This window comes from Galeopterus variegatus, unplaced genomic scaffold, assembly GCF_000696425.1.
Source record: "Galeopterus variegatus unplaced genomic scaffold, G_variegatus-3.0.2 Scaffold1761, whole genome shotgun sequence".
In the NCBI taxonomy this organism is placed as follows: Eukaryota; Metazoa; Chordata; class Mammalia; order Dermoptera; family Cynocephalidae; genus Galeopterus; species Galeopterus variegatus.
The window spans coordinates 61565-81818 of record NW_007727872.1 but is presented as its reverse complement, the minus strand read 5'-3'; the positions used below and the strand labels follow the sequence as shown (position 1 = coordinate 81818).

The following is a 20254-nucleotide window of genomic DNA, read 5'->3' as shown; positions in this document are numbered from 1 at the left end:
GAAAGGGGAAAGGAGAAAAATTAGATCAATTAGAATGAAATTCATTCCTTGCCTTTGAGTTGTAAAAAAAGTTTCCGAGTACACTTTGCACTTAGGCCAAATGGCATCAACTAACCCCATCTGTATTCAGGTATACTTAAAATTTATTTCATATAAGGCACTTTGTAACACTGTTCACCACCTGCCACTTGTAAACTAACAAGGATATTAGCTCAGTCTCCTAATTGCAGAAAGATACACTGACCTGCCAAAAAATTCAGATACAAGGGAAATTTCATTGTACTGATATTTCATACCATGGCTCTAATGCAAAATGCCAGAGGGAAATCATATTCTGAGATTACAGCAATGAGGCAAACAGAGAAGAAATTATGGATCACATATTGTAACCAGAGACTCAGCTCTAAAGCTACATCAGTCTCTTTCATCTCACTATCATGCTCAGTTTGACAGATATTGACTGAAAAGGACTGTAGGGCTTTGGGTCAATAGAGGATTATTCTATAGTCTTAATTACCATTTCTAAAATCAGGTAGATTTAGGCCAGCCCATGGCTCACGTGGGAGAGTGCGGTGCTAATAACACCAAGCCAAGGGTTAAGATCCCCTTACCGGTCATAATTGAATGAATGAATGAATGAATGAATGAATGAATGAATGAATGAATGAATGAATGAATGAATGAATGAATGAATGAATGAATGAATGAATGAATGAATGAATGAATGAATGAATAAATAAATGAATAAATAAATGAATAAATAAATGAATAAATAAATGAATGAATGAATGAATGAATGAATGAATGAATAAATAAATGAATAAATAAATAAATGAATAAATGAATAAATGAATGAATGAATGAATGAATGAATGAATGAATGAATGAATGAATAAATGAATGAATAAATAAATGAATAAATGAATAAATGAATGAATGAATGAATGAATGAATGAATGAATAAATGAATGAATGAATGAATGAATGAATGAATGAATGAATGAATAAATGAATAAATGAATAAATGAATAAATAAATAAATAAATAAATGAATAAATGAATAAATAAATAAATAAATGAATAAATGAATAAATAAATAAATGAATAAATAAATAAATAAATAAATGAATGAATGAATGAATGAATGAATGAATGAATGAATGAATAAATGAATAAATAAATAAATAAATAAATAAATGAATAAATAAATAAATAAATAAATGAATAAATGAATAAATAAATAAATAAATAAATAAATAAATAAATAAATAAATAAATAAATAAATAAATAAATAAATAAATAAATAAATAAATAAATAAATAAATAAATAAATAAATAAATAAATAAATAAATAAATAAATAAATAAATAAATAAATAAATAAATAAATAAATAAATAAATAAATAAATAAATAAATAAATAAATAAATAAATAAATAAATAAAATCAAGTAGATTTAGGAACTGGGGCTGAATATCCAAGTGAAATGGGATTAAGAGTTCAGCTAATTCCCCTAAGGAAAATGCAGAATTCTGGGCAGACAAAATTACCCAAGATATAGCCCCCTACTTGACAGTTCTGTCAGCCTCATCTCAGCTTAATTTACTCAGTAGAAGTTTTATGTGTCTGAACCTTCAACTTTAAGCCTCCTGGCCAGCTGATACATCAATTTGGACTAAGAAAGGGAGGGAAGAATTTGAAATCTTGATCAGAAATAAGATATTTTATAAATTTAAATCATGTACCAAGTTTAAACATAATCATTTGTCTCTCTAGAGAGATTTTTTCTTTGAATAACAGTACCCTTTTATTGAGCACTGTATTCATTGGGGTTGCTTTACCAAACACAATCATAACACCTGGTTTCTTGGGCCAGGGAAGAAACATAACTAGTTACAGGATTACTTGTTTCCTTATAAAAAAGAAAAAGAAAAAAAAAATTAACTAGTAAGTTCTCTGGGGAAGAAGCACATCAAGCAGGATCTGTTCCTTATCTTAATCACAAAAACTTATCACTAGCTCAGAAAACTGCCAATTTTGATGATACTCACTCACCCAGTACTGCACATACTAAAGGACGGCAGGGAAGGTTCTTGTCTGCTGCTTTCTTCCTGTGTCTCATAGGCTTAACACACATACACACACACAAAAAGAAAGGAAATTAGTAGACACCTGACCTGATATCCAATGTCTCATCGTTACGTTTCTCATGCAAATAAAATCACTACCACAGAGATGCTACTTTTTCTTTCTCTTTTTCTAGTGGTAGGGGTGCAGTGGGGTGGGGCAGGGAGGACTTGTATATGCTTCTCAGTTATCAATGCAGGCCTATGACAAAAACACAACCCACAGCAAGACAACAGCCCCAAAGGGCACTGGAGCATCCTACAAAGGGGAAAGCTGTTGTTTTTACTTTGATTTTATCTATACAAGTGACATTACAAACAACAAAGAGGTACACTGGTATTTTCCTTTGACAATAAAATAATAATTAAAAAAAGATAAGAAGATAGCAGAGGCAGCAACAATAGCAGTTACAAAAAACAAAAGTAAGTTTCAAATCTAACCTCAATGTGATATTTTTTAACCTCTCAAGAAATTCCCTGATCCTCCATATTCTATTTACCCCACCTCTCAAATTAATAAATCAAAGAAGCATTTAGTCTTAACCAATCAAAGATCATACTACATTTTAAAAACAAAAGGCTTAGACCCATCTCCTTGTTACAATCTGTGTTACTGATACATTCCCATACTGCTGCCATGGGTATATGGTCGTGTATCTTTCCACCCTCTCTTGAATAAGAAACAGAGCCACAATACACAAAACCTCCCAACAATAGGCATAACTCTGTTGAACAGCAGTCATGCAAGAGCCCTTTGGCACAACTTTCCACCCACATTTGTTCTAGTAGAATCAATTTCATCCCAACCCTGCCAACACACGAAAAACTTCCTCTAAGGAAAAAAAGTAGCAAAAGTCACACCTACCATTCTGTGTAAGTTTACTCGAAAATTCATGTTGTCATCATGCAAAAATGCATTGGCATACTGATCCTAATAAAAACACAATGAAATAGAAAGGAGTGAGAGCTATACTTAAGAAACTCAGTTTGTATCACAATTCGCACAAATCCCTACACTGTAAGAACTACTGTCAAGGATCAGTTGGAAAGCTAATGGGATGAGCCTACAGACTTTATGTCAAACCCTATAAAGCCATGAGGTTTTACTTGGGTATAATTTCCCAGTGTGTCTCTAACTGGTCAAAAATCTCTAAGCAAATTAAATACAACAAAAATTAAGATAAAGGGACTTGAGGCAAGTGCTGAGAGGAATCTGTTTTGCTATTCCCTCTTCCTTCCCATCTGCCCAAGGAGCTGGCTCTGTTTGTGACAGCTTGTAGGTTTTCATAGGGGCTGCAGGATGCATGTGCAAGCTCCACATGAGGCTTTAGGAGTAAGAAGAAAGGTCTGTGCTCTGCTGGGAATGGGCTCAGCACAGCAGGTGAAAACTGCTACACAGGCAGCATGAAGCAGGCAAGACACATCTCTGGCTTTGCTGAATACTGATGGAAAAATCAAAAACCTCTCACCATGGGTTCGTAATAAACATCCCTTGTCCCTTTCCCAACACCTTTTCTGAAGATCTCACATGCCTACAGAGTCCAATTACTAGGAACTATTACAATTTGTGAAAATCACCTCCTTTAAAGATTTTCTTAGATTTCTGAAAAGCAATTACACCAGGCCCACTGCCAATAAGCAGCTCTTCTATAACAGCTACCTCTAACCTTGTGAAAACGAGGTCATCTTTCCACAGAGAACATAAAAAGGGAAAGACTGTGAGGGATCTCTGCTCCATGTGGACCACCTTTACTATTTTTCTTCAGAAAGAGAGAACAGAGTAAGAAATAGTAAAGGGGGAGGTTGAAGCTATAAATTTCGCTCTAAACTCACTCAAGTTCTGCCATACCTGTGTGGAACCAAGATCCATGATGAATTCGAACCTAATTAGCCCAACAAAAAGTATCTTCTTATAAAGCCAAAGTACCTCTTTTTCCTCCTCGGCTCTTGTTTTTCACCAAAACTGCAATCAGCCCAACCTCGCTGAGTTTCCAATTCCCCTCTCTGGCTTTTCTCTCCACCGCTATACCCATGAGAAACCTGAGCTCCTTTTTTATTTTGCTAAATGCAAAAGACTCAACACAAGCAGCTTCACAGGGGCAGGATTATTTTTTCTAAAGAGGTGTAAGTCTCTTATTTAAAATTCTTAATAGCCAGAATCTTCCAGTTCCCAATTATTACAGTTATTATATCACAATTCAATACTAACTCATCTAGTAAATGCTAAATGAGCCTCTACTATATGCCAGACACTGAGAATACAGTGGTGAAGGAGACAAAGTCACTGTTGTCAGAGCTTAAATTCTAGTGGGAGGAGAAAGACAATACAAAGAGATTTTCTCTCCCAAGCTCGAGGGCCCTGAAAGTCATGAGAAAGGAAATGGAAGGGGCTGGCAGGGTGGGGGTGGGGGAAACACAGGAAAAGAGAGCACTTTGTAAGAGACTAATACCAGAAGGCTGGTGAGACCTACCTCTGCAATACATGTAAGGATAATCAGACAGAGTTTGCCACTGTGAAGCCTGTGTTCATCTGCAAAGAAAAAATAGACCCTTCTCTGTAAATCATCCAGACCACATTTCAATAAACAAAGGTGTATATCATAAAAAGAGGGCTGGCCAGTTAGCTCAACTGGTTACAGCACAGTGTTATAACACCAAAGTCAATGGTTCGCTCTTTTTGTTGTTGCTGTTTACTTTTGTTTTGTTTTGGTTTGGGGTTTTGTTTTTCGAGGGTTCATTCTTGCTTCCCTCCTAGGGAAAAGAATTCCCCAGGGAAGAGTTTTTTTCTTAAATATCCTGGTAGTCTATGAAACAGCTAACCACCTTCCTGAGAGCCATGTAACTTTTAACAGTTCCTACTGTCATGGTCCATATTAGGACCATGCCCTTTGCTTCCAAACCAGCACTTTGCTTCTGAATAGTCAAGTCCATTCCCTTTCCTACCCCGTCATCCACCAGCTATAAACACTACCATCTATACCCACATACCACAAAATCTAGAAAGGTTGCATGATTGTTCATAGCAAACTAGCAATGAAATCAGAGAGAAATTAACTGGAGTCCAAGGTCCAGCCCACGCTTCTCCTTGGACTGTGCACATTATTTATCACCTGGAAAGCTGTGAACTCTTCATCATTTTTCTTTCTGCCCAAGTTATTCACAGAACAAATATTTACTTAGAACCTACTATATATGTCAGGCACTGTGCTAGGCACTAAAGATGTAGCATTAAACTAACAGACAAAGGTTCCCAGTCTTCCAGAACTCACATTCTAGTTGTTAACAAAGGCAGCAGCACAGGAAAGGTGCAGCTGTGTGCTAGTAGTCCTAAATGACCACATTGGCATGCTGTTGGCACCAAACGACTTAACACCCTAAACCTGAAATCTCTTCCCTGTTTTTCTTTTCATAGGTAGTATTCTTTACAAATTGGTTTTCTTGGATCAAAATTGTCTGGCTATCTGGGGGATAAGAAGTTGGAGGAAACTTACTTACCAGAGAGAGATGAATTTTGAAATTTGGTATTGGGCATTCTTAAGTCTTGTTAATGCACACCTTCCAAAGCCAACACTCCCCATCCTGACTAGCATGTCAAATGTTTTTGCATAACCAAGGATAGAACAGAGGGACAAATGAGTACAAAACTATGCTATCTACCATAAGTGAATCATTGTGCAGTATATGCACTGAAACAACATACTGCACCCCACAAATATGTACAAATAAATGTAGAAAGAAATAAAGAAAATATCCTTAAAAAAAAAAAAAGGACACAAGAGAGCTCTGAGTTCAAGGCTCTTGGGGGTGGTATAAACTCTCCTGGTTGAGCCAACGCTTGGCCCTGGGAGACCCTTAGCTTGGGTTCAGACAGAACCAAAGGAGAAAAAAAACCACCATCACCAAACGAATCCAATATGATCTTGATTTAAGTAATGTTCACCTAGTCTTTTCAAAGAACATTATTGGAAAAAATATACAAGTCACGCATGACAAGTACCATTTACATATCACCTTGCATTTTGTCTACATGGTTCACTTTCTGAAGTGATTAAAATGTTGATATCTCACTTTAAAAAAAATATAAATAAATAAAAATTAAAAAGGTAGAAACTTCAGTAGCAGGGCTCTAAGCCAAAACACAAATGACCAAGAAATAACTACTCCATCACTGCCACTTACCAGAACCATCGATGTTTACTTTCAAGGAACTTTGCGAGGGAATGAAATGGAGGTAAGGAGGAAATCATGCCAGCATATCCAAAACAGACAAATGGCTCACAATTTTCAAGTTAGCTTTTACAGGACCCAGATTGAAGTCCATTCTGGAGAAAAGACCTCTTAACAGATTACAGCACTGCAGAAGTTAGCTAATAGTACTCACCCTGACATTAACCTATTTCTTCCTCAAAGATAGAATCTATCAATCAAAACCTGACGATTAGAAGGCATAATGAGGGTTGTAGTCCAGTAATACATTCACCTCTCCTCAGAGACAGGCAGTGCAAAAAGAGTAATGATGATAATCCCTATCTGACACTCCCTGTAGCTTACATCAGAGCCCCTAGGCAGCCAGAAGAGCAATGTCTTTGTCCATGCAAAACTAGATTCATAAGATTTTCTACCTACCCTGGGCCACAGACTTTCTCTGGCACTATCTTCCCTTTCCCCAAAAGCTGATAAGCAACTCCCACAGAAAAGCCTACAGCTATTTCTCCACTTAAAGAAGTTTCTGAATACAAAAAGTAAGGCATATTTCATTATAGGCAGTTTTTTTTTAATTTTATTTTTTTAAAAAGATGACCAATAAGGGGATCTCAACCCTTGGCGTGGTGTTGTCAGCACCATGCTCAGCCAGTGAGCCAACCGGCCATCCCTATACAGTTTTTTTTTAATTTTATTTTTTTAAAAAGATGACCAATAAGGGGATCTCAACCCTTGGCATGGTGTTGTCAGCACCATGCTCAGCCAGTGAGCCAACCGGCCATCCCTATGTAGAATCCGAACCCACAGCCTTGGTGTTATCAGCACCGCACTCTCCCGAGTGAGCCACGGGCCGGCCCATATGCAGTTTTTTAAACTCATAAAAGCACCCAGATACACACACACAAAAAATACACTAAAAAAACAACTTTAATCATATCACCCAGATGTCCTAACTGTTAAGACTTTGGTGAATCAACTTTAAGTCCATGTGCAGATATACTTTTTTTTTTTTTTTTGCCTAATGTCTATTTTAAAGGTGGGCAGATGCCCCTTAAGGTGACAACACCAAAGTCAGAAAAACCCCAGGAAAAAAAGGCTTTAAAAGTAGAGCCAAGGGCCGGCCCGGTGGCGCACTGGATAGTGCGCCGCTTGGGAAGCGCGGCGGCGCTCCCGCCCGAGGGTTCAGATCCCACATACAGACCGGTTCCCGCTCACTGGCTGAGCGAGGCGCGGGAGCAACACCGAGGGTTGCAATCCCGTTGCCGGTCCCCGGTCCGGTACGGGGGCAACACTGAGGGTTGCGATCCGTTGCCGGACACGGAAAAAGACAAAAAAAAAAAGTAGAGCCAAATCAAGGGAATGATAAACATAAAGTTCTGGAGAATGAAGAGGAGAGGAGTGATTGGAGAGGGCACACACAAGTAGCTTCAACAAGATTAATAATGTCCTACTCTTTTAAGTTGGGTGGTAGGTTCATATATGTTCACTTTATTATTATACTTTATAACTTATGCTACTTATTATACTTATAAACTTTATAACTTAATATTCATAACTATTAAATGTATCTTTTTATATCCATATCTATTAAAAGCATTTTTTTTTTTTTTGTCTTTTTTTGTCTTTTTCCGTGTCCGGCAATGGATCGCAACCCTCAGTGTTGCCCCCGTACGGGACCGGGGACCGGCAATGGGATCGCAACCTTCGGGGTCGCTCCCGCGCCTCGCTCAGCCAGTGAGCGGGAACCGGTCTGTATGTGGGATCTGAACCCTCGGGCGGGAGCGCCGCCGCGCTTCCCAAGCGGCGCACTTATCCTGTGCGCCACCGGGCCGGCCCTAAAAGCATCTTTTTATGAGTATCAAATGACATATATATACATAATAAGAAAAAGATAATATCGTTGGAGGAAAAGTAGAGCCAAGAAAAAGTCACTTCTATTGTTCCTAAAAACATAATGAGATCCCGTTACCCAGGGCATGCATCAGGTCAGGGACTCCGACAGGAAGCGAGCTGGGCAATAAAGCCACATAGAAGCAATTTTTGAAATTAACTCTTCATCATACCCAACCTTGCCCTTTGCCACATTCAAGCTGCCTGTTGGCAAAGACCTAACCCAGCCTGAGTTTAGAGATACTGCCTGAGACCATCCACTTTGCAATTAATCAGCCCTTAATTTTGCCTTCCATTTTATGGATGGCAAAGTGACCAGGACAAAGAGGTTTATATAATCAATAAAGCTAAAAATGAATTCCAAGGACCTCAATTCAATATGTTATACCAAGCAAAGCTAAAAGTTCATTTTCTAGGTCACATCCGCACAGTTTCTCTCTTTTGTGGTTGCTGCAATATTTCTAGAGAAAGGAAAAGGTTACCCATTTCCATAAAGAAGCAATGGCCTCAGGAAACTCTGATACATAAGAGTATTGTTATCCTTGCCTGCCAGATCTCACTCACGAAGTCTCAGAGATTCGGCCATCTCTGCACAGCTCCCAATAGAACGTTCTATATTAGGAGTTTGTGACATGGACTATTTGCATCTATCTCATCCTGTATATATCTCTCTCTCTTGAAAGAACCCACTTACAAGGCACAAGGGAAGAAAAAAGCCTAAGTTTGCAAGGCAGAAATTTCTAAGAGCTAATGCAGTATGTCTGAGGGCAACATGGCTTAGACTGCCCACCCAGGCTCCTTTTAGTTTTGGCAATTCTTTCCCATATTTATCTTTTGCCTCTCCTATCTCTGTCTACCAATGTTTTCTTCTCACTCAAAAGCCCCCAAATCCTGGTCTCCCCCACCTATAGAACTTTTGCCTTTCAGCTCCATTCCGGAATTCCTAAAATCCTTATACCAGAAACCTGATCAACTCACTTTGCAAATTAGAGTCTTCTAAAGTACATTTAATGCTAAGGGAATCTTAAACCACCTCATAAGGCATTTCCTCACAGAAAGTAAGGTGGCAAAAACAATAGTATTTTAGCAATTTTACTTCTACAGTGGAATTGGTTTTTTTTGTTAAGCTGGAAATCTGAAGTTTGTCCATGGACCATAATTTAAGAACTCAAACTTCAACTACTGAACAGTTAGCTCCTCAAAGAGGATTTAAAGATTCTTATAAGGAAGGCTTTTGAAAGCAGAATATACACCAAGTTGCTGAGTGATTAACTCTGGAAAACTTAATTACAAAAGACTTCTACTTTTAAGTTAACCAATGCTAGAATGTTTTAATTTTTAATAAGCAATATTTTAATTACTTTTGTAATTAGAAAAAAAAATCCTTCTAAATGGTAGAAGCCCACTGGATCAACCTGTAAGTACCAAATAAAATGCTAATAAAAATGTTCATCAAAATCATTGGTCTGTATGACTGGCCGGTTACCTCAGTTGGTTAGAGCAGTGCTGGTAACACCAAGGTCCAGGGTTCGATCCCTGTACTGGCCAGTCACCAAAAATAAATAAATAAATAAAATGGTAGGTGTGGTTAAAAGCATCAATTATAAAAAGCATTTTTGGGACAACCGAGGAAATCTAAATACGGACTAAATATTACATGATATTAGGGAATTGTTGATTTTCTTAGATATAATAATGGTATTCTGGATATTTAGGAAAATGTCTTTAATTTTAGGAGATACTTGCCAAAGTACTTAGGTGTGAGGTAGAGTGATGTCTGCAATCGCCTTTAAAATGATTCAGCCAAGATAACAACTACAACACACAGAAAAAAATTTAAAGGCAAACCAAATATGGCAAAATGTTAATGGGTATATGGGTGATCACTGTATGACCATTTCAACTTCCATTTACTGGAATTTTTTCATTAAAAAAAATTGGGGGGAAATGCTAACTCATAATCACCATGAAATAAAAGGTTTACTTCCAGGGAATCCTCAAACTAGGATATATTCCACTTATATGAGGTACCTAGAGCAGTCAAATTCATAGATACAGAAAGTAGAATGGTGAGTGGTTGCCAAGGAGGGAGAATGAGGTGTTAGTGTTTAATAGCTACAGAGTTTCAGTTTTGCAAGAAGAGTTTTCATCTTGGTAGTGACTGTTACACAAGAATGTGAATGTACTTAATGCCAGTGAACTGTACATTTAAAATGGTTTTTAAAAAGGCTGGCCTGGGGCCGAGCCCGTGGCGCACTCGGGAGAGTGCAGCGCTGGGAGCGAAGCGACGCTCCCGCCACGGGTTCGGATCCTATATAGGAATGGCCTGTGCGCTCACTGGCTGAGCGCGGTGTGGGTGACACCACACCAACGGTTGCGATCCCCTTACTGGTCACGAAAAAGACAAAAAAAAATAATAATAAAATAAGCGACGCTCCCGCCACGGGTTCGGATCCTATATAGGAATGGCCTGTGTGCTCACTGGCTGAGCGCGGTGTGGGTGACACCACACCAACGGTTGCGATCCCCTTACTGGTCACGAAAAAGACAAAAAAAAATAATAATAAAATAAAATAAAAAAATAAAAAGGCTGGCCTGTTAGCTCAGTTGGTTAGAGTACAGTGTTATAAAACAAGGTCAAGGGTTCAGATCCCCCTACCAGCCAGCCAACCAAAAAAAAAAGGTTAAAATGATAAATTTTATGTTATATATATTTTGCCACAATATAAACAAATAAATAAAGATTGTGAGCACTCATATAAATCCAGTATAAAGAAAAAATGCTAAGTAGGAAAAAAAACAAAACTGGGATACATACAAAATAGAACTTGCTGAGTCTCCTCCCAACCCCTTTTCACTCCTAGCCCAACTTTTCCACTACCTACCATCAACTCAAAGTCCACAGAAAAATCATAAACAGAGGAAGAACAGCAAATCAGTCAGAAAAAAACTCAAACATTTCCAATACCCAATCCTCTCCCACTTCCACTCTGCAATTCTAGGATGGGTATTGACACTTCTATTTTAAGTGTTAAGGAACAAAGTCCCCTCTGAATCTCACCTCTTTCTACTGTACTCTGTACAACAATCCTCTAATTATCACCACAAGCTGATGCTTTCAATTCTTGTCCTCAAAAGGGAATTCCCTGAAGTGTGCTAATCCCCCCACTTCCCACACGTAAGAGTCTGCATTTACTTACCAAGATCTGCTAAAATGACTTGCTAGTTTCTGTAGAGACCAGTTTTTTTCCTTTTCTGTTTCTGAACACTTCTCTCCATTTTCAGGTTTTCCCAACATCATCTAATTGCCATCTAGCAGTGAGAAATAACTGTTTTCCGGCAATCAGTACCATCACCCTGCACAGGAGGGCCCAGTGGTTCCTCTTGTCAAAGCTTCAAAATATTAATGCTGCTCTTTGATTCTAACTGCCTGTCAAACCTCCTACTTCCCAAGTCCCCAAAGTAGCATGCCTTACCTTTGGTGTCCTGCATGACAATTGAGCTATACTTTAAGAATGTTATCAGCAGATTACTGGTCTGTACATCTGCATCCAGTGGGAGTTCCACAGAACTTATAACTGCAACAGAACAGATAAAATGCACTTAGGCTATAACACATTCCATCTAACACTTCTACCCACATAGCCAATTTGCCAGCAGGCAGAAAATCACTTATTTAAGCTTTTTCCACAATACAGGGAGAACTAAGGGCTTATCACAAAACTTTTATCTACTCTTCCTAGGCCTCTAGAGCCCTTCCTACTCCCAAAATTAAGCCCAATGACCTTCTCTCCTGTCTAGGGTCAATCTCTAGGAACAGTGCTTTTCTTCCAGCATCCTAGAAAGGGTACACTGGTTCTACTTCTAGCCCCAAGTAACCCAAAAGAGTTCAGGGACATTCTTAAAGGCATTTTGACTGCTACCTACAGGAAAGATCTGTACTGAATATAAATGAGCCTTGCTTTGATGAGTCTCCGCTTAAAATAAATGAAGATTCCTTCCTAATAAGGAGAAACCTTGCTCAATTTTGAGAACAAGACTTTAGGCTGAAAGTGCCCAAGATGAAAGGGGAAAAAAGCAGAACTACATTCAAATTCTACCCCTTAATCCCTTCCTCCCTGAAAGGGAACCTGAAAAGGAATATTAGACTGTAAATAGGTAGACGTTATTGACTGGGACATCCTGGGAACTGAATTTCATATACCCAGCTACTGTTTCTAAGAGAAACCCTCCCTCCATCTCTCTGAGCTACAGTCTTAATGAACAGTAAGGGACCAGACCAGAGATGACCTACATTGCACAGTCTTAATGAAGACTTCTCAAGATTCTAAGAGTAAATTAGACTTAGACATCTTGTTAAATACTTGTACACTGTCTAAGACATAATATATAAGCAAAAGGAGGCTCATGATGATCCAGACAAGCTAGAGAATCTATAGCTTTCTACTATATTTTCAGCCATGAAGACTCAGCTGAGTTTAGGATATTACCATAATATGTATTCATAACCATAATGGGTCCCTCTGGAGTTATTATGATGTATACAGAGAACGTTTATTAACAATAGGAAACATTTGCATATTATGGATCCATAATACACAGCAAGCACAGCAAAAAGCCTTATGAGAAGAAATTAGCATGCCTGACTCTTGGTTGTTTTTTTTGTTTTTTTTTTTTAAAAGATGACCGGTAAGGGGATCTTAACCCTTGACTTGGTGTTGTCAGCAGAACCGGCCATCCCTATGTGGGATCCGAACCCGGGGCCTTGGTGTTATCAGCACCGCACTCTCCCGAGTGAGCCACGGGCCGGCCCAACTCTTGGTTGTTTTCCCACAGTTCAGCCCCTAAGAACTAATAAAAAACAAATATATTTTTATGTTGAAATACTAAAAGGTCTGATTCATGTTATAGGTTTATGATCCAAAATTGTCATTTCAAACCATTTTTTTTTAAAGATGACCGGTAAGGGGATCTTAACCCTTGACTTGGTGTTGTCAGCAGAACCGGCCATCCCTATGTGGGATCCGAACCCGGGGCCTTGGTGTTATCAGCACCGCACTCTCCCGAGTGAGCCACGGGCCGGCCCAACTCTTGGTTGTTTTCCCACAGTTCAGCCCCTAAGAACTAATAAAAAACAAATATATTTTTATGTTGAAATACTAAAAGGTCTGATTCATGTTATAGGTTTATGATCCAAAATTGTCATTTCAAACCATAGCCTATTTTGAAGCTCAGAGCCCATAATCATTCCTTTGTCCAATACAAAGAGTTATCTAACTGGTAATGGGACTTTTTTCCTACTCACACACAGCAATAACTGGAAAACTATCTTATATAATATGTAGAAATATGAAAGTATATGTATTTTTAGTTTACCAGAAAGTCCTCTTAAGCCAAAGCTGAGTTGTCAAATGTCAAGTCTGAGCTGAGAACAAATGTTACAGCTAAACTGCTGGCTTTTAGAAATAATGGCTCCAGTGACATACCCTTAAATATAACTGGGCTAGTGAGCATCAGTATAATTAAAACCCAAAAAATTAAAAACAGAGTTATAATTCTTAGGACCCCAACAGAAAGGAAATGAGTTAGAAGAGAGGAAAAAGAATAAATAGAACAGAGACAGAATAAAATCTGTCACAAATTAAAATCTTCTTCCTAAGGAAGAGTCATTCCTTGATCGTTGGCTTCATAATTCTTCCCAGCAGCTTTTGTCAAGCTTTTGAAAGTGGGCTGACTTGATCTTCCCACTAGAAAAAATAAAAGCTCACTGGTTGTAGGTAAGTAAGCACAAATCCTGCCATTGCATAATCAAGTGTGTGGGTGGAAGTGTTCACAATGAACAATTTGAAAGGCAGTTCTCTGAAGCATCCAAACCCCAACATCACATGGAACTCATATATACTCTCTCTCTCTCCCTCTCTCTCTCTCTCTCTATATATATATATGGCTTTGATATCCATGGTAACTAGGCAGGCTTCATCCTTAAAGAGAAAGTACAGTATTTCCATTGGATTATTCAGTGACCTGAATAAACAGAGACAAGTAGGCAATCCTCACTACTTGCTCCTTCTCACTAAGATATTTTGAAATTCGGCTTCCAATTCTAAACAGATCTAGTTTGCTACCATAAACCTGAATATCAATGGCACCTCCCTGTTTATGCTGCCTTGAAATGCTACTGCCACAGGTGCTATATGAAAACTTAAAGGAAAGAAAACAGAACAAAGTTTATTCACATACAAACAGTAGGGAGGCACAAAGAAAGAATCAAAGTTGGATTTCCTGTATTTCTTTACCCAAAATGAGGTCAACATTTGAGGTATAACATCAAATATTAATGTAGATTATTCTCAGGTTAAAGTATTCCATCAAACACATTCAGCTTACAAAAGAACCAACTTGGGCAACATAAAGGTTTTTTGTGTTTTTGTGTTTCATAATTTCTTTTCTGTTACTTTTTCCATACATTCCAGCCATAAGATTTATAACAGGGAGGATTTTGTTGTTGTTTTAGGGGAAGAAGTCTTAAATAACCACCAAACTTCCAATTATAATATACTCAAAGCCTGTCATTTCCAACTGGGAGTGGCTGGCAGATGCGTAGCAGTGACTGAATCCCAGGTTCACATTCTCATTCATTTATTCAACAAATATTTACTAAGCAATTAGCATGCCAGACACTATGCAGAGCATAGAGTAGTAAACAAAATAGACATGGTCTCTGCCCTGATTGCACATTTTGGTTCTTAGCCTCTACTCTCATTAACCTGAAGCAAACTGCTTCATTTCTCTGGCCTCAATTCCCCATCTGTCAAATGGTAATGTAATAAATATTTTACATTTATTTCAGTACTTTGTAGTCACAAGGTAATATTTTTCACAAAATATCTCATCTGTGCCTCACCAGTACCCTGAGAGTTTGGCAGGACAAGCATTACTGATCTCTGAGGTCCCTTTCAGATCTAGCACTCCATGGTTCTACATCCATTCCCTGAGAAGGACAAGCTGGAGTGATATAGCCTCTTACAGAGAGAAAAGCACTTGACTACCATTTCCAAAGTTTTCTTTGGAACTTCACGAGACCCGAAGGACAGTACTACAGACAAATTTCTTAAGTACTAGAATGAACAACTGTGTTCTTTGTTCAACACAGCTATGCTCACTCTGTAAGATATAAGATTATATAATCAAGAAAACAAAAGAGGTAGTGGGCTCACCATCAGAGGAGGGTGGTGTGGTTCCAAGTGGGGTGACTGGGGTTGTTGGAGCAGGACTGACAGGAGTTGTCACCAAGCCTATTTCTGGATGACTCTGAAAGAAAACACAGATGGATAAGAAAACAGAAAATCCACTTCTCTCTGAGTATCCTCTGCTTCATATACCTTACTGGCATTCCCAGCCTCATAAACAGACAGAAAGCTCACTGAGGAGAGACTCTTCTGCCTTTAGTTCCCATGAGTACCTGGTTACTGTTGATACTTGCTCGACTCTAACAAGAAGCTCTGTGGGCTAGTTTTCTTTAAGCAACTAGGTTTCCATTACATAAGTTTTTTTGCAGAACCATACAGATAAAAAACTAGGGTAAACAAATACATACGATTATTCTATAAGAGGAGGGCATTTTCAGTCCTATCTGGACCTGGGAAGGGACTACTCTAATCAGATCAACCTAAAACACATCTGTAGGTTGTTCTGATGACCACACAATTGACTAATACATGTAGTGAGCCAAGGGGACACCAGGTATTATAAAAAGAGCTATGTAGATGGCAGCCTTCCTGTTCCACAACAAACAAGACTGTGTGGGGTGGGGAGGCAGAGACATAGGAAGACATCTAGCAGGAACCAAAACAGATAACTACTTCCCTAGCCATCCCTGCCACATCAATCAGTTCTTGAGAATTAAGCTGAGTGGTGATGTTTTTAATCTCCTTTCCCTTCCCCAACAGCTTTACCAGCCCTTTACCTTTCTCACCTCTTCCCTGGAAATCAGTTACAGAATGTGCAGGGCAGACAAAGAACAGAGTAAAAATAGTGGATAAAGTTTCTTATGTTATCAGTAATGAAAACTGGTAAATGACCTCCAAAGCAGACCCCAAACGAACACACTGCTTTTTAAGCATGACCTTATTTTTTTGTTAAAACTCAATCAGTGGATTCCATACACACTGCTCCTTAAGAAAAAAGCATAAGCAAACTTTCCGTTAAAAGAAACCTACATACATATTTTAAAACAGTCTGGCTTTAAGATAAAAACACTATCAATTTTTTAAGACAGCTTTCATGGACAGCACTTGAGTTCTCAGCCTATTTTAGTCCCCTTCTGTTCCAACTACTGAGGCTACCCCCTTAGGCATGTGACCCAGCACTCAGTATTCTACGACTTCCTGGGGCTGGCTGGTTGGCTCACTTGGTTAGAACATGGTGCTAATAACACCACGGTCAAGGGTTCAGATGCCCTTACTGGACAGCTACCAAAAAAAAATTAAATTTAAAAAAAAGAACACAAAATATTCTATGACTTCTTGCTTTCAGTGTTTGTAGACTATTTCATCTGTTCACAGCTAACCTCATGCTCGACAAGATACTTTTTACTTTTCTTCTCTGGAAATTGGTGGGATAATAAGATAAGTGACTTGGCCTATTTTATCTCTAGTTGTAATTCCACAGCAGTCTGGAAAGCAGAAAGCCTGATACAAAAATCCATATGGCAGATAATACCAGGGTATTTCTCACGAGCAAAATGAAGTAATCTCAACTCATTTGAGTTAACAGACTAAGTAAACTGGTCAAAACTATTAATGATGCATGTTATTAGACCTACTTCAGCACCAGATGGAAAGATACATATGTGAGGATAGCATTAAGCAAAGACAACTGATACAACTCTCTGTACTACCACTTACCAATGCAAAGCAGGATTTAAACAGGTACAGCCAGATAGGCTTTTCAATGGAACAAATCTGTTTGAAATTCAGGGAGAAAAAGGATTGGGGTTTTTAAATGTAACCAACCTGAGCTAATACTGTGATGAAGTTGCGATTTAAATGAACAGCCTCATAAAGTGCCAGAAGAATGGCCTCGTTGGTCCTAAAGAAAAAAAAAAAAACAAATTGGAGTGGCTCTTATAGTGGAGGATTAAAACAGTATAACCATCAAAATAAGATTTCATCCCAGCTCCTTATTATTGATCCCTTTGAATTCTTTTTTTTTGGACCGGTAAGGGGATCGCAACCCTCAGCTTGGTGTCATCCGCAACACGCTCAGCCAGTGAGGGTGCCTGCCATCCCTATATGAGATCCACACCCACGGCCTCAGTGCTATCAGCGCTGCACTCTCCCGAGTGAGCCACAGGCTGGCCCAATCCCTTTGAATTTCTAATGCTCCCCTTTACTTCACTTTTGGGCATATGCAAAAGTATATAGGTGAGGAGTCAGGGCGTTAACTTTAACTCCTTGGGACCAATTCTTATCTACTTCATTCATTCACTACCATCCCTCTCACTTTCCTACCCCAATCCAGTTAAGTCCTTAACTAGCTCAGATACCATGCCCTCTTTTCTTTCATTCCAGAGACAGCTGAAAACAGTTTTTCAGCTTCTTAAAGCTAACCACATTATGAAACTGAAGCAGAGATTTCTAAGAGTCCATTATTGTTTAAAACCCCAGAAACATTTGATAAATCACCAAAAAAAGTTTTAATCTGTAAAAGATTAGCAAAGGTAATGTTTCACACTCTCATATCCAGCAGGAGAGCCCACACTAAAGTCCAGGTCACTGCACAAGAATGTCAGGCACTTACTGTACTGAGATTTTCTCATGAGCATCTGCTATGAACATGCTGCCCACCTGTGGAAGAAAAGGGGAATTGCAGACTTATAGCAGAAGGATGTGAAAGGAGCTCTGTGCCTATGAACCCTTTAAACAGTAAAAAACCAAGCTGCTTCCAGCCAGGGGGATCTTGGAACTCTGGACCATAAGTCGCACACACCAAAATCAGCCCACTCTAAAGTAATAAATGAAATAATGAGAACCCTATTAAATCATCTTGCCTTAAAGGGCCTTAAAAAATCCCAGTACTTTTGTCCAGCTCTCCTTTTTAGTGTGTAAGTTTAGTCACTCTGACAGGGAGTAAATATCAACCTACATATCCTCATCACTGCATCTTTCCTGCAAGTTGCTTATTTGAAGTTGGAAACTAATTCATGAAGGACATCACAAAAAGCAGGCTGACTTCATCCCACACAGAGCTATGTTTGGGGGGAAATTTGGGTTTCAGACCAGAACTGTCTATGCAAGACCCATTATCCATCCTTCAGATCACAAATCTTTAGTTTGTATCCTAGTCAGGGCAGGTGATCTGTGATATCTGAAACAATATCTGATAAGTGTGCCCACTGCCCTAAAAAATATCTTTTCCACTTGTTCACTGTTGCCCAAAACTTTGCAGCTGGAGCTTCAATTGTTTGGTACAAACCTTTTTCTCCTTGGCTAAAACACAAAGATCCCTGGAAGCAATATAATTATACCTAATTCATTTAATAAAACACCAATACACAACTCATACTTCTCTAGCCTCTGAGAGACTTCAGTCATTCATGCTTCAGAGTTAAAGAGTTTATCAGGTCCTTTCCTGAGAGTAGGCTCTGAGAAGGGAGAAGGGAAAAATGCACAGGCATTGGGGGGAAAAACTTTCTTGTGGGGGAGAAGAGGGAGCAGCTGTTTCTTCCAGTGAACTCAAAACTGCCTGCCCTAGGACTCATTACTTGAATACTAACACCCAAAAAGACAGATTTTCTGAATCTGCCTAGCTTCTAACATCTCCCAGGTTTATCTGTTAAAAATCAGTCCCGATTATCTGGCCCAAAATGCCAATGCTGCCAAGTTTGAGAAACCCTGCTCTGGAGTCTTGTGAACTGGATAACTTTCCTAAATTTTGGACCTTTCAGCCTAGACCCTAAGCCTTTAGAGGAGTGGCTCAGACCCACTGCACAATCCCTCAACCCCAGGACCAGCTGCAAGAAATCAAACCGCCACAACAGCCAGCAAAGGCACATGCAGGGGAGGAGTCAGATCTAAACTCTCCTAGTCTGTGTTCCACAGGGTCAGTCCCCAAACAGGACCAACTCTTTAGGAAGCAAAATTCTGGTCTGATGTGTAACTTTTCTTTGGCCTTTAAAAAATTAATTAATTTGGAAAAAATCAGTCCCAGGGCAATCAAAGCTCTCCTTTCCCATGTTTCATTTGCTTTGGGAACTCACTAAAGGAGATATAGTTCCCAATAAAATCTGCTCTGAGCAGCCTCTCTCCCCTCATCATGCCATCACCTCAAACATCTGAACTTCTGAGCCCAGATTTGCCCACCTACCCCTGCAAACCTCATGTATGTCTGAACAGGAGGAAAAAAACAAGTAGGACTTACCATATTTGTTAAAGCAGAGAAAAAACCACTCTGGTGTTCTTCTTCCTTGTCTTTATACTGCCTGCACAAGAGCCAAATTCACCTTCAGGATTATTTATCAAGTATATCTTTGTTCTTGGCATTCTAGGTAATCAGGGCAGGGCACTCTTTGAACTCTCTGATTCCAGAAAACTAAGGCATTATGACAATCTAGCCACTGCAATTTCCCCTGCAAGCTAAGAGGAATCATCTGCTCTTGAGGTAGTGTGCACCAAAATGCCTGGCTACTTTGGGACAGACTTAGAAAGCAAGCTGCAAAAGTGTGAAACTGCTCTAACATATGGCTGATGCAGTTATTTTCCAAACAGACTACTACTTGAAAAGTGTGACGGTGAAATTACTTTAAGGCTGTAACAGTGAAAATCTTATTTGTTTTTGAAGGAAGAGGAAGGAAATCTGTGAGCTAAACTATTTGTGGAGATGAAACAGATTTGAAGTTCTGATACTCAATTGTGTGTGAGGAATGTCTGGAGAGGAACAAGAAAGATCCTGCTTGGCCCTTGCCAGGATTAGTAATACTTCTTGTTTCCATTCACTGAATACCCCTCCCCATCCACAGCAAAAGGGAAAGTAGG

General features: G+C 38.9%; 1 protein-coding gene across 3 annotated transcripts in view; it reads right to left on the bottom strand.

The window, feature by feature from the left end:
* The window catches only part of LOC103595409 (chromosome unknown open reading frame, human C10orf76), a 181202-nt gene that overhangs the window by 129468 nt on the left and 31480 nt on the right, over window positions 1–20254 (bottom strand). For all 3 annotated transcript variants that reach the window (XM_008578802.1, XM_008578805.1, XM_008578803.1), the window contains 8 exons: window positions 19641–19701; window positions 18021–18067; window positions 17234–17309; window positions 15437–15530; window positions 11696–11797; window positions 4598–4656; window positions 2992–3057; window positions 2056–2125 (listed from right to left, as the gene is read on the bottom strand). In XM_008578802.1, coding sequence (XP_008577024.1) covers window positions 2056–2125; window positions 2992–3057; window positions 4598–4656; window positions 11696–11797; window positions 15437–15530; window positions 17234–17309; window positions 18021–18067; window positions 19641–19701 — 575 coding nt within the window. The remainder of the gene's footprint in view (window positions 1–2055; window positions 2126–2991; window positions 3058–4597; window positions 4657–11695; window positions 11798–15436; window positions 15531–17233; window positions 17310–18020; window positions 18068–19640; window positions 19702–20254) is intronic.